This window comes from Halichoerus grypus, chromosome 9 (assembly GCF_964656455.1).
Source record: "Halichoerus grypus chromosome 9, mHalGry1.hap1.1, whole genome shotgun sequence".
NCBI classification, from domain to species: Eukaryota; Metazoa; Chordata; class Mammalia; order Carnivora; family Phocidae; genus Halichoerus; species Halichoerus grypus.
In genome coordinates, this window is record NC_135720.1 from 1,687,187 (window position 1) to 1,698,964 (window position 11,778).

Here is an 11,778-nt window from a genome sequence, read left to right on the forward strand (position 1 = left end):
GGAACAAACTGAGGGTTGCTGGAGGGCAGGTGGGTGGGGGGATGGGATAATTGGGTGATGGGCATTAAGGAGGGCACGTGATGTAATGAGCACTGGGTTTTATATGCAACTGATGAATCACTAAATCCTACCTCTGAAACTAATAAAAATAAATAAACAAATAAATAAATAAAAGCAGTCTGTTAGGCCTTCAAAAGATCTAACAGAGTAGTTCCCTACTCCGAGGTCTATACCCCAGGGAAGTGAAAGTATACTTCCAGCTAAAAGTTAGCACCTGAATGTCCATAGCAGATTATTCATAGTAGCCAAAAAGTGGAAACACCCCAAATGTCCACCAAGAAATGACTGGATAAATAAAAGTGGTCCATACAATGGAATATTAGCTACCAGTAGAAAGGAATGAAGGACGGAGGAACACTACAGCCTGGAGGAACCAACCCAACAGGAAAGAAGCCAGTCACAAAGGACTATGTAAGGTATGATTCTACCTATTGGAAATTTCCAGAACAGGCACATTAGTGGTTCCTCAGGATGGGGATGTAGAGGGGAAATGGAGAGTCAGGCTAATGGGTAGATGGTTTCTTCTGGGAGTGGTGAAAATGTTCTAAAATTGATCGTGGTGATAGTTGCACAACCTTGTGATGGTTGTGAATGTAGGCGGAACCACTGAATTGTACACTTTAAATAGGTGCATTGTAATGATACATGCATTGCATCTCAATAAAGCTATTACTACCAAAAAAAAAAAAAAAATGGGGGGGTTCCCACTGCAGATATACATTAGGTAAAGTGGATAATACGTTTTTCAAATCTATAACAAGCTTAAAATGGTAACATGGTCCTTACAATGTGGTACTGTCCCAAGACTTTATCTTAATTTCTTTTTTTTTTTTTTTAAGATTTTATTTATTTGTGAGAGAGACAATGAGAGACAGAGAGCACGAGAGGGAGGAGGGTCAGAGGGAGAAGCAGGCTTCCCACCGAGCAGGGAGCCCGATGCGGGACTCGATCCAGGGACTCGATCCAGGGACTCGATCCAGGGACTCGATCCAGGGACTCGATCCAGGGACTCCAGGATCATGACCTGAGCCGAAGGCAGTCGCTTAACCAACTGAGCCACCCAGGCGCCCCTGTCTTAATTTCTTTAAAAAAGTTAACCTTTCACCGCGTTTGTTCCCCTTTTGGCCCCTTCCGACTCTCCCGCTGGGGTCCTCCCTCTCCGTTGGTCCCCTCCAGACTCACCGCAGGACTTGGGTCCCAGGGCCCCCAAGGGCGCGGGGCTCCGACTGCGGGGCGGGCCCGGGGGCGGCCGCTGTGCCCTCGGGGCGTGTGCAAACACCGCCCTCCGCGGCCACCGATAGGTCGCACCCCACCTGGGAGACCTGCGGGGCGGGGGCGGGGAGAAGCGGCGCCGGAGGCCGCGCGCGCGGCCGGGTGCGCGGAGGCGGCTCCGGGAGGCCGGGGAGGCCGGGCGGGCGCGGGGGAGGCCGGGCGCGGGATGTGGGCGCCGAGCGGCCCGCAGGGGCCCGCAGGCTGGGACCGCCGCAGGGTGGGCGCCCGGCTGCGCGCCGCGCTCGCCGGGCTGCAGGAGCTGCAGGGGCTGCGCGCCACTCAGCAGGCGCGCGTGCGGGGCGCCCTGGCCATGCAGCCCCCGCCGGGCCCCGCCGCCCCCCGCGGCCCCCGCGCGCACGAGCTGCGGCTGGAGGCGGCCCTGGAGGCGCTGCAGGAGCGGCTGGTAAGGGGCGCGGGGCCCGGGGGTGCCGGGGCGCGCGGGGGGCGGCTGGGCGGTCCGACTGACTGAGGGGCACCCCTTGGGATTTCAGGGGACGCAGTTTGGGCTCCGACGAGACGGCCGCGGAGGCCCGAGGGTAAGGATCCCGATTCTGCAAGGCGCACGGGGGCTGCACCCCGGCGCTGCCGCCTCCCCGCGCGGGCGGGCGCTCAGCGGGCGTTCCTGGGGGACTTCCGGCGCCGCTCGCATAAGAGCGCAGGAGTCGGTTTCTCCTGCTGGGGGCTTACCTGGGACTCTGGTGTCAGGCCCGGGACACAGGTGGCCCTGCTGCGCAGGCTCAGGAACATTGCCCGCGGGCTCGGCGCAGCCCGAATTGTCCCCAGAACGTGCTCAGGTTAAATGGGGTCCGGTCATTGAACAAAACAGTGAGCAAAGCATGTATCCCACGAAAGCTTCTTCAACTTCAAATTGTCACCTAACCTGTAAAATGACGCGTGGCCTCTGAGTCCCAGAGGCCATGATACCGGGGACCCTCCTAGGATTGCTTCACCTTTGTGTCTCCTGGCTACCTGGCCTCCTCCAAATGCCAGCACCTTGTTACAGGGTTGAAGACACTCAGATGGTTGCTCCTCCCTTTGTAATCTGCTGCAGGCTTTCTCTTCGTGTATTGGAAAAAAACTCAGAGTTTTTCCAGTATTGCAGTATGTTTTAAAGGAAAAATGAAAAGGCTATATGGAAACATTCCTATCTGATGCAGTTAATTCTAGTCCTCTTAAAGTGGAATTTTTTAAATTTAGAAATTCAAATCTGTTCCGTTTAAAAGCTGCTGGCTGTCTTCACAAAGCAGCCCGATGATTCTGCAGCCTTGCTATCAGCTTAGCTCCCTCCGGTTACCGGCTTGTTGGGTGTTTCTGGATTCCAGAATCTGGAAGATGCCTCCCAGGACTCCGGACCCATATTGCAAAAAGCAGGCGGAAGGTGGAGGGAGAAGAACCTGGGCCCTGACTATGCAACCTCCCCTCTGCCTGTGATTGAGCTGCCCCACAGAGGGCAGGAGCCGGCTCTGGAGGGGGACCGTCACCCGTGTTTTACCGCCCTTAGTGGTCTGCCCCGGTTCCCCGCGTGTCCGCACCTCGAGCTCCGCGGCACAGAGCTGCCTACAGAGATGCGTGGCTCCCGGGGAAGGGCCAGGAGCTGCTGAGATGCTGGCCTGAATGGTCCTCAGCGGGGCCGGAGCACAGCTGGCGATTAACTTGACTTAAGTAATACACAAATCAGACTTGCGAGTCCTCAGCCTCTAATTACAAGTAGCCTTTGGAAGAGATCAAACAGGTTTTTTTGTTTAATTTTTTTTTTTTTTTTTTTTTTATGTGGGGACCAGAAGGAACACGCAGACTTTGTCTTCAAACTTTGTTCTTGGCGTGGATTATGTGATCAAAAGAGAAGAATAATTGAATTTGTGTGACATCAGCTAGGGCTTAACACTTAACATTTTTCTTGCAGGGAAAAAAATAGGAGTAATACTAGTTCCGTGATGAAGAGTATAATCAAAAGCCTTTCATCCGCAGCGCAGTTGCAGCCTCGCAGCGCCCGCTCACTCAGGGCCCCTCCCAGTCCCGCGCTGGCGCGGAGCGAGCGTCAGCATTCAGGTGTGAAGACAGGAAGGGCTTGGATCTGCCCCTGGGCAGCTTTGTCCTGCAGGAGTTCGCCCGTGAGAATGAGCCTGAGCGTTTCTGGGGATTTAAACTGCAATTAGGAACTTAGCAGAGTTAGCACGTTAACACTTGCCCAAATGGGCTGCACCTAAAGTCACAAAGGAACATGCAGTAGGTGCTTAATAAGTATTTGGTGAGCAAATAAAGGCGCGACTTCCGTTGCTCTAACAGAAGAGAACGTTTACCGTCTCCCTGGTCTAGATTTCTGAGCCAGTGATGCCCCTGTGCCCTCTGAGCGGGGCAGCTGCTTCTCCGTGGCCAGCCCTGTGCTTCTGGTGGTAACTCCAGGGAGATGGACCATCCCTGAGAAGTGGCCACTGTCCCCGTTTCCTAGGAGTCAGGTGCCCGGCGACACGGCCATGGCCTGTGATGCCCCAGAGGAGGCTGGAAGCTCCACCTCCCAGCAGGAGGTGCCATGGGAGAGGTGCCCTGAGGTGCAAGTGAAGAAGGGTTCTGGGGACCCCGCGGTGAAATCTTACCCTGCAGAATTTCCCAGGAGCTGACTTGGCTGGTTATGACTTGTCCTAAGAGTGACAGCGTGCGGTGATTGCTTCTCACTGGCAGGGTCTGGCATTAAATCCTGCAAGAGCAGGCTGCCTCCGCAGCGGTTAGCATGAGGTCGGCTGTGTTCCCTGGACTGGCCGTGCTTGCTTCCTGAACTCACAGGGGCGTGAACTTGCTCAAGGTCACCAGTGAGGGCAGGGCATCCCCAGGACTGTGCCAGGCCTCCGTCCGGTACTCGCGAGGCTGATCTGTGCCCCTGGGGCCTTTGCTATTGATTGGTGGACCTCTTTTGCAGCCTGGTGGTAATGTTTGCCCGCATACAGGGCCCGGGGGTAGACACGGCAGTCATGTCTGTCCCGTTTCCTTTGCATACTCTCAGCTTTTGAGGAAAGAAAAAAGGTTCAGGTTTAGACGCCATGGGTGTATCCTGAACTTGAGGGCATTTTTCCTTTTTGTCCTTTGGGTCTGCCCTAAAGGTTTGAGGAGACCAGAATGCTGAGTCGTGGATGGAAACCAAAGACAAGTGGAAATCAGATGATTCTCTTATGGTACATAAAGTAAACATTTCAGAGAGAGGGTTAAGCTGAGTCTTTGTTTTTAATGGCATTCCCTGGATTGCCGTTCTCAAGCTTCTTGCCTCTGTGAGAACCCTTTGCCTTCCCTGGGAGGCTTGTCCAGATGCAGGCTCCCAGGTGTGTCCGGGATCCCAGGAATCTGCATTTACGCTCAGGCGGTCCCACCTTCTGGGGAAGTGTGCGCTCCCTTCCCCCCTTGGCCCCTTACACAGGCTGGGGGGATTCTGACACCGTTTGCTGCCCTGATAGTGAGCCTGGATGCTGGGGACAGAGGTGGGGAGGAGGGGGCCCCCCAAACTTGCTGGCTCTGACGGGGATGCATGTGGCTGCCGTGGTCCCATTCACCCAGCACTGACGTGTCTGTAACATTTTCTCTGCAGAAGAAATATGTGGAGAGAGATGCTCTGTGGCTGGGTTGCTGTGGATTATGCTCTGTCCTGGTCACAGACCGAACTTAAGACGATTAGCACAAAGTTAGATGCCAAGAAGGAGTTAATGAAGAGCAGAGACGTACAACCCCAAGGGAGGGACGGGGGGAAGGGTTAACGAGGACAGTGTAAATCCTGGGTGGCGAAGCCCTGTGGACGACGAGCGGGCAGGTCCTGAGGATGCGGTAAATCATCTGCAAAACCCCGACAGCCCGTGTGCCTGTGGCCTCTGGATATTAATCAGAAACCACCCACCAAAGGCCTGGCTGGCCAAACATTAATCACCAAGCAGTTAGTCTCAGCACCAACACACAGAGGTGACTCTTTTTTGTGGAAGGAAGGACGCGAACTGGGGTATCAGAGGTGCCCTCTTCCTTCAGAAGGACGAGAACATCGTGATTTGGAAGAGAAGAGGTCAGATCGGTTTGTAAGCATCGAGGTGTGACCTAACAGAGGAACTGACTTTTCTGTTGGCACAGTGGCCTTACTCTATGACAGGAAGAGAAAAGTCAGTTGCAGTGGAAAGGCACAAGTCCCCTTTGCCTGAATCGAGTGTTCTTTACGGGGAGGGTCGTTCGCAGAAGCCCATCTTTGCATACCTCTCTCTCTGCTCTTCACCTGGGTAATGTTTTCCTTTGTGAAAATATTCAGAGTAAGAAGCCAGATGTTTAGGCTGGACTGGATGGTTCGGGGATTATAAAGTTTTTATTAAAGTCAGGACTGGTTTTTGCTGTGATATGTTTACAGATGGTGTTGTGGCTTCGAGACTCTGTTGCTGTAACACGTGGAGCTTGCTCTCAGAGCCCTGGATGGGGTCCTGGAGCAGAGGGGAGTTGGGCACGGTGACCCGGGGAGGTGGCCCGGGCACGGTGACCCGGGGAGGTGGCCCGGGCATGGTGGCCCAGGGAAGGTGGCCTGGCGTGCACCAGGCACTGTGTCAGGCCCTGGGCTTCTCACCCGCTTCACCTCACCTGGGCTACTATCTGGTCGCTGTGCCCACGTGACTTCCTCGTAAGAATCAGAAATTACTGCGACCTGCTTCCCCCTTGGACTGCATCCTCATAGTACTGAGATTACTGAAGTAATTATGAGGCTCAGGGGAATTCCTCACTTTCTGTATTAAATTTGAAACACAACTAATCATTTTCTTAAACAGGGTGAACCACATAATTACATTCATTCATTATTTTCCTTAAACTTAATTGTTGATGAAAATAAGAAATTTATGCAGCACACCTTGAAAACGGTGTTGTTTTATAATGGAAAGAAGAAAATCAATATTTATGAAGCACTCAGTGCTAGTTGCCATACTTCTATATTATTTACGTGTGGGAATGTGTGCGAATACGTATTCTGAGCATTAACCGCATACACATGTTTTATGTGCATTAGATAATTACACACACATATGTTCGGCTAATGCTCCTAATAACCCATTTACGGCTGAAGCCTGGAGAGGGTAGAGCCTCAGGGCAGAGCTAAGATGTGAACCTCTACACCCGGAAGATTCTCGGGCAGATTTCTGAGGCTCGCTGGGTGCAGGCCCTGTCCGCTCCTGCCGGGCCTCTGCCCTGTCCCTGAGGGCTTCTCCTAGAAGAGCCAGCTGTAAAGGGGGGGATACGCAGAAGGGGCCTTTTTCTCTCCTGGGGAATTTCCTAGGCCCTTGAAAAGTCCGGGGGTCACCCAGGGCCTGCTGAGTAAGAGAATATGGCACAGGAGCGTGGGAAAGTAGGTTCTTACATAAAACTCAGGGAACAGCGGCTGAACGCGTCGTCTGTGCCACGTGCAAGAGCAGGTGCTTTGGATCCTGAGCTTATGCTCAGAGGCTGATCAGTCTCCTTATAAAGAAATACGTAGTTGAGAAGTGCTGATTTTTCCAAAAGTCTGCAGTTGCGGGTGGGAAACCGGTTGGCAGGGGAGGGGTGACCGGAGGGCAGGGGAATTGGTTCGGGGGGGTGGGTACAGAGTTGCTGGAGCCTGTGGATTGAGGAGTTTATGTCGCAGGCCCAGTGCCGACGTCCCGTGGGGTGTGGAGCTTGCGTTCTGCCCTCGGACAGCGTTACTTCTCACGCTCTCCCTTCCTAGAGCCGCTTACGACGCCAGGACGCAGGCCTGAAGACCTGCTGGGAGCAGCTGGACCGGCGGATGGGTGAGCTGCAGCTGGACGTGCGCCGACCCTGCAGCGAGGCGGCCGACAGCGACAGCAGGCCCAGCTCAGGTAGCCTGCGCCCTGGGGACCGCACACGTGCGGGGCCGGCGTGGCGGGGCCGCCCAGGCTCCCGGGCCCAGCTCAGTGAGGGCGGCCCCGGCCTGGAGAACCCGTTCCCGAGGAGTACTGGAAATGCACCCCTTCCCTCCTTCTCCCTAAATGTGCTTCGGGAAAAGGGGTATGTGCACGTAGGGTGTGTTCGTGGAGAGACTTCCTGATGGACGAAGCCGCCATGAGTGTCTCACCTCTGTCTGGGCTGACACAGATTCGGGGCCGTGTTCAGGTTGGATTAACAGGGAGGTTGTGAAGAACTGTGTTATGAGACCACAGTCTGCAGGTGTATCCAGTCTCAGTTCTGCATAATCTGTCAGAGAAGGGGGTCAGGACACTGTCCCCTTGCCCGCTGCCCGTGTGTCCCTTGCCCTAGAGCTGCGAGGAGATCGTTCTGGAGCCGTTCCGACCCTCCTGGTTCAGGGCACGTCATCCCGCCTGGCCAGAGCCTGGTGCGCGGCCACCCCAGGAGACCGCGGACGGCGTTGTTTGTGTTTCTCTTTCTGTAAATTTGCGAAACCACGGCCTGGTCTGGGTGTGCGATGCGTGTGTCGGGGTCCGGGCTAAAGGCCCGCAGCGCGCTGCCCTTCCTCTGAGCTGCAGGCACCAGGGAGGGAGGGACAAGGACGCCAGAGGCCTGGCCCCGTAGGGAGAGGGAAGCCACTTGCCCGGGAGGGGGGCACGCCGGTGGGGGGACATGGGCAAAGGGGGCTCCCACGACCGTGTTCACAGGGCGACAGTGGACAGTAACGGGGAGCCCCTGGCCAACGTCTCCAGTGCCCGCCTTGCTGAGATCCGGAGCCCCCCTGAGCACCGGGACCTGCTCAGGCAGGAAAGGGGCCGCTGTGCCGGGGTCGCTGACCACCTCCGCTCACCCCGTCTAGGCTTCTACGAGCTGAGCGACGGAGGCTTCTGCTCCCTGTCCGCCTCCTGCACATCCGTGTGTAGTGACCGCATGTCCTCCTCCTTGGGCACTTTGCCGCCAGCTGACCCCACGGCCAGGCCCGACGCGGGGGACTGCCGGCCCCGGTCGGCTGATGAGACCACCGTGCATGGAGCGCCCCCGCCCGCCTGGGGCCCCCAGGCCACGGAGGAGGGCATGTCCCAGCCCAGGCCCGTGTCTACAGGTAAAGGAGAGCCGGGAAGGGTGGGACGTCCCATCCAGGTGGTGGGGGCGGCTGGGGGCGGCTGTTCACCACCGAGCACAGAGCGGCAAAGCCCCGTGTGCATCTGGTGCTGGTCCCACAGGTACTCTATAGGCTTTTTTTGGTTTTTGGATGGAGACAGGAGTACTTCTATTCATTACAAGTCTGTTGTGATTAAAAGCATTTTTTCTTATGATTTAAGTGGACATCAGAAAGTTATTTTAAAAACCCTTCCAGAGCCCTTACACACCCTGACGGGTACCTGTCTATAATTGGAATGGACACAGCACCCAGAGTGACCCAGACCTTGGGTGAATGAGGGCATTGAAATGATAGACTTTGAGTCCAGGCTTTACCTTCCAGCTGCGGCAGAGAGGGGAGACCAGGGCAGGTGTTGGCGTTAGCGTGCAAGCAAGCCCCCTCCGCAAGCTCGAGTCCCGGCGTCGGCGTGCACAGTGGGCCGCTGTTCCTGCCGGCCTCCCCCCAACACCTGCACAGGGCACTGCACCCTCGTGGCGCTGCGTGGAAGGTGACACTGGGACCGCACTTGGGTCTCCACGGTTCACCTGTTGCTCATTTTTCTCATTCCCAGGTGATCTGGAAAGAGTCCTGCCGTCTGAGGTGGTGCTCCAGAAACCCAACACACACCCCAAGTCCACTTCCGTTCTCTGCCACGGGATGGACCCCAAATACCAGCGTGACCTGGTGTCCAAGGGCGGCAGGGAGGTGTACCCGTACCCCAGCCCCCTGCACGCTGTGGCGCTGCAGAGCCCTCTGTTTGCTCTGCACAAGGAGGCCCTGCAGGGTCATGGCCACTCGCCCTCTAGGGAGCCCCTCCCCAGCCCCGCGGCCCTGGGCCCCATCCAGACTGGACCTGTCCTTGAGGCTGGTCCAGCTGCAGCCTCTACAGACAGGCTGCTGAGGCTGCGGGCCCGAGGGACCCCCCCAAGGGGCAGTGTGGGTGAGCAGGGACCCTCAAGACGTGAGGCGCCCCCGTCCCCGCAGGTGCGTGGTGGCCAGAGAGCGGACGGTGAAGGTGGCCTGGAGAAGCTGGTGTGCGCCCCAGGGAGAGCAGGGACAGGTGGGATGTCTCAGAGTGGGGACAGCAGCAGGGACAGCCTCAAGCAGCAGGGACCTGCGCCCCTCGCAGCCACCCCACACCCCAGCAGCCTTCCAGAGGAGGGACCCAAACCCCCGAGTGACCGCATCCGTGGGGAGACCATGCAGGGCTCCCGTCAGTCGGGGCATGGGCCAGCCCCCTCTCCCTGCCCCCAGGCTCAGCAGCAGGCTCTCAGCTTCCAGGACAGCACAGTCCTGTTGCCCACCAGAAGGGGGGGCAGGGAGAGCCCCGCGCTGGCCCCAGGGCGCTGTGCCAGGCCCCCATTTGCTGACAGCGGAGCGTCCCCCCCGGGGCTGAAAACAGGCCACCCCAAGACAAAGTCTGTGAAGACCAAGAGAGGGTCCAGTGACAAGGTGCTGCGGTTTGGGGGGCAGCCATTCCCCGGGGGGGCCCTCGCAACCCCCCTGTTGCCCCCCGAGTGGGGGGAGGGTCTCAGGAGGAGGCCCACCCTGGCGGGGATGGCGCCCAGCCGGTCCTGCTCTGAGCCCAGACTCTACCCCGTGCCCCTCCTGGTGCCCCTGCTAGTGGCCCGACGGGAGGGTCACCGGGCCCCCGCCCAGGCCTCGTTCCCCTTGGAAGCAGCTGCTCTGGCAGCGGCTGGGGGGCAGGTGCGGAAGAAGCAGCGCAGGTGGCTGTCCTCCGTGGAGATCTCAGGCAGCCTGGGGCCCCACAGGCCGGCGGCGAGCGGAGCGGGGGGCCCACGGCCGGTGTGTGCCCGCGCCAGGCCCAAGCTGCCCCGCCAGGACGCCCGGGTCGAGAGCGAGTCGGAGGGCTCTGAGCGGTCAGCCGAGGGCGCCTCCCTGCTCCACTCCACTGTGGCCGAGAGCAGCGAGGACGGGGCGAGCGACCGCACCACCAGCCGCTTTGGGGACCGGGAGTCCAGCAGCAGTGACTCGGAGGCCGGGGCCTGGCCTCAGGCGTGTCCCCCGCAGCCCTCGAGGGCCCCAGGCGCCCGCAGGCCACCCCTACCCCCCGTGCCCAAACTGTGCCGCATCAAGGCCTCCAAGGCCCTGAAGAGAAAGATCCGAAGGTTCCAGCCGGCGGCGCTCAGGGTCATGACCATGGTGTGAGGCCCATGGGAATCGGCTGAGCGCCTCCCCGGCTGCGCAAGGGACGAGGGTCCCAGGGGAAGCCGTCCTCCTGAGGACCCGCGGGTGAGCGTGTGACCAGCACAGACAGGCCCTTCCCTGGCTAAGGACCAGGCTCTCACGTCATTGGCTGTTCAGGATGTGGATGTGGGTTTGTGTGTCGTCTTGCTAATCACTCAGAAGAGGGGGTGAAGTGGGTCCCCCGGGCTCGCCCCGTGGACCGCAGTGGTCTGGCGAGCGTTGGCCCCAGCGGAGACTGGTAGAGACTGCAGTCCCGCCCACCCACTGCCTCTGTGTCAGCGTCTCCCGGGGCGGGCGTCCCACCAGGCTTCCGGGGTGTCTGCCTTGTGGTCCTGGTGGTCCCCCCACCCCCACCATCCCCTGGCCCCCGGCCCTGTTCTGCGTGGGTTGGGCACCGTGGTCACCCCCAGTCCTTCTAAACCATGACTCCCAAAAAGCATTCTCCTAAAGGGCCAGTTGGAGGACAGTCCTCGAGAAATCAGGGTGTGAATCCCACGGTAAGCCCTCCCCATGAATAAATACGCAGATCACGCCCTTGTCTTCACTAGCCCGTCTCCTCGTGAGCTGCCGGCTCCTTCCTGCTCGCACACAGTAGGCCTTCGGTCAAGCCTGACTCCCCACCACGTGGGCGCCCTCACCGGCGGTGGGAAGATGCATTTCCCATGCGTGCAGCCCAAACTCTGGGTCCAATACACAAAACAGCATAAAAGTGTTTTTGAAGGGGTGCCCGGCTGGCTCAGTCTGTGGACCATGCGCCTCTTGATCTCGGGGTTGTGAGTTCGAGCCCCGCGTTGGCTGTAGAGATTACTTAAAAATAAAATCTTTAAAAAAAAAGTGTTTTTGAAAAAATAACCTTTTTTGGTGTTTATTGAAACTGCCCCTCAACTTTTCCAGGGTTTTCAGGGAAGCTGCCTGCTGAGTATTGCAACATTTTTAATTCCTGAAGCAGGTCTATCTTGAATCCCTCCCAGCTGCCCCAAAGTGCTTCCCTGGGCCTGGGGCCAAAAGAACAAGTGGGGGCATCTACACCGTGGAGCCTGGGTGGCTGGGGACCTCAGCCCCTCCCCGGGGCTAAATGCACGTTTGGCCAGAATGGGGAGCTGAGCTAATCATCTACCCAGAACTTGGGAAGGAAAAACAGTAAGAAAACCAGCCAAGGGCGCCTGGGTGGCTCAGTTGGTTAAGCGACT

At 57.9% G+C, this 11,778-nt stretch overlaps 1 protein-coding gene and 1 long non-coding RNA gene across 2 annotated transcripts in view; one reads left to right on the top strand and one right to left on the bottom strand.

Annotated features, from left to right (window-relative positions):
• LOC144379016 (uncharacterized) overlaps nt 1–3,146 on the bottom strand; it is a 21,037-nt gene extending 17,891 nt beyond the window's left edge. Inside the window, exon 1 of the long non-coding RNA XR_013440994.1 lies at nt 2,020–3,146. This is a non-coding gene — a long non-coding RNA (uncharacterized LOC144379016). The remainder of the gene's footprint in view (nt 1–2,019) is intronic.
• Nucleotides 1,439–11,440, top strand: DACT2 (dishevelled binding antagonist of beta catenin 2). Its single transcript, XM_036088106.2, has 4 exons — nt 1,439–1,735; nt 7,040–7,172; nt 8,099–8,341; nt 8,952–11,440. Exons 1-4 carry the CDS (start codon nt 1,499–1,501, stop codon nt 10,547–10,549), a joined length of 2,211 nt encoding a protein of 736 aa, XP_035943999.2. The 5' UTR covers nt 1,439–1,498; the 3' UTR covers nt 10,550–11,440.
• Nucleotides 11,441–11,778: the final 338 nt, after the last annotated feature.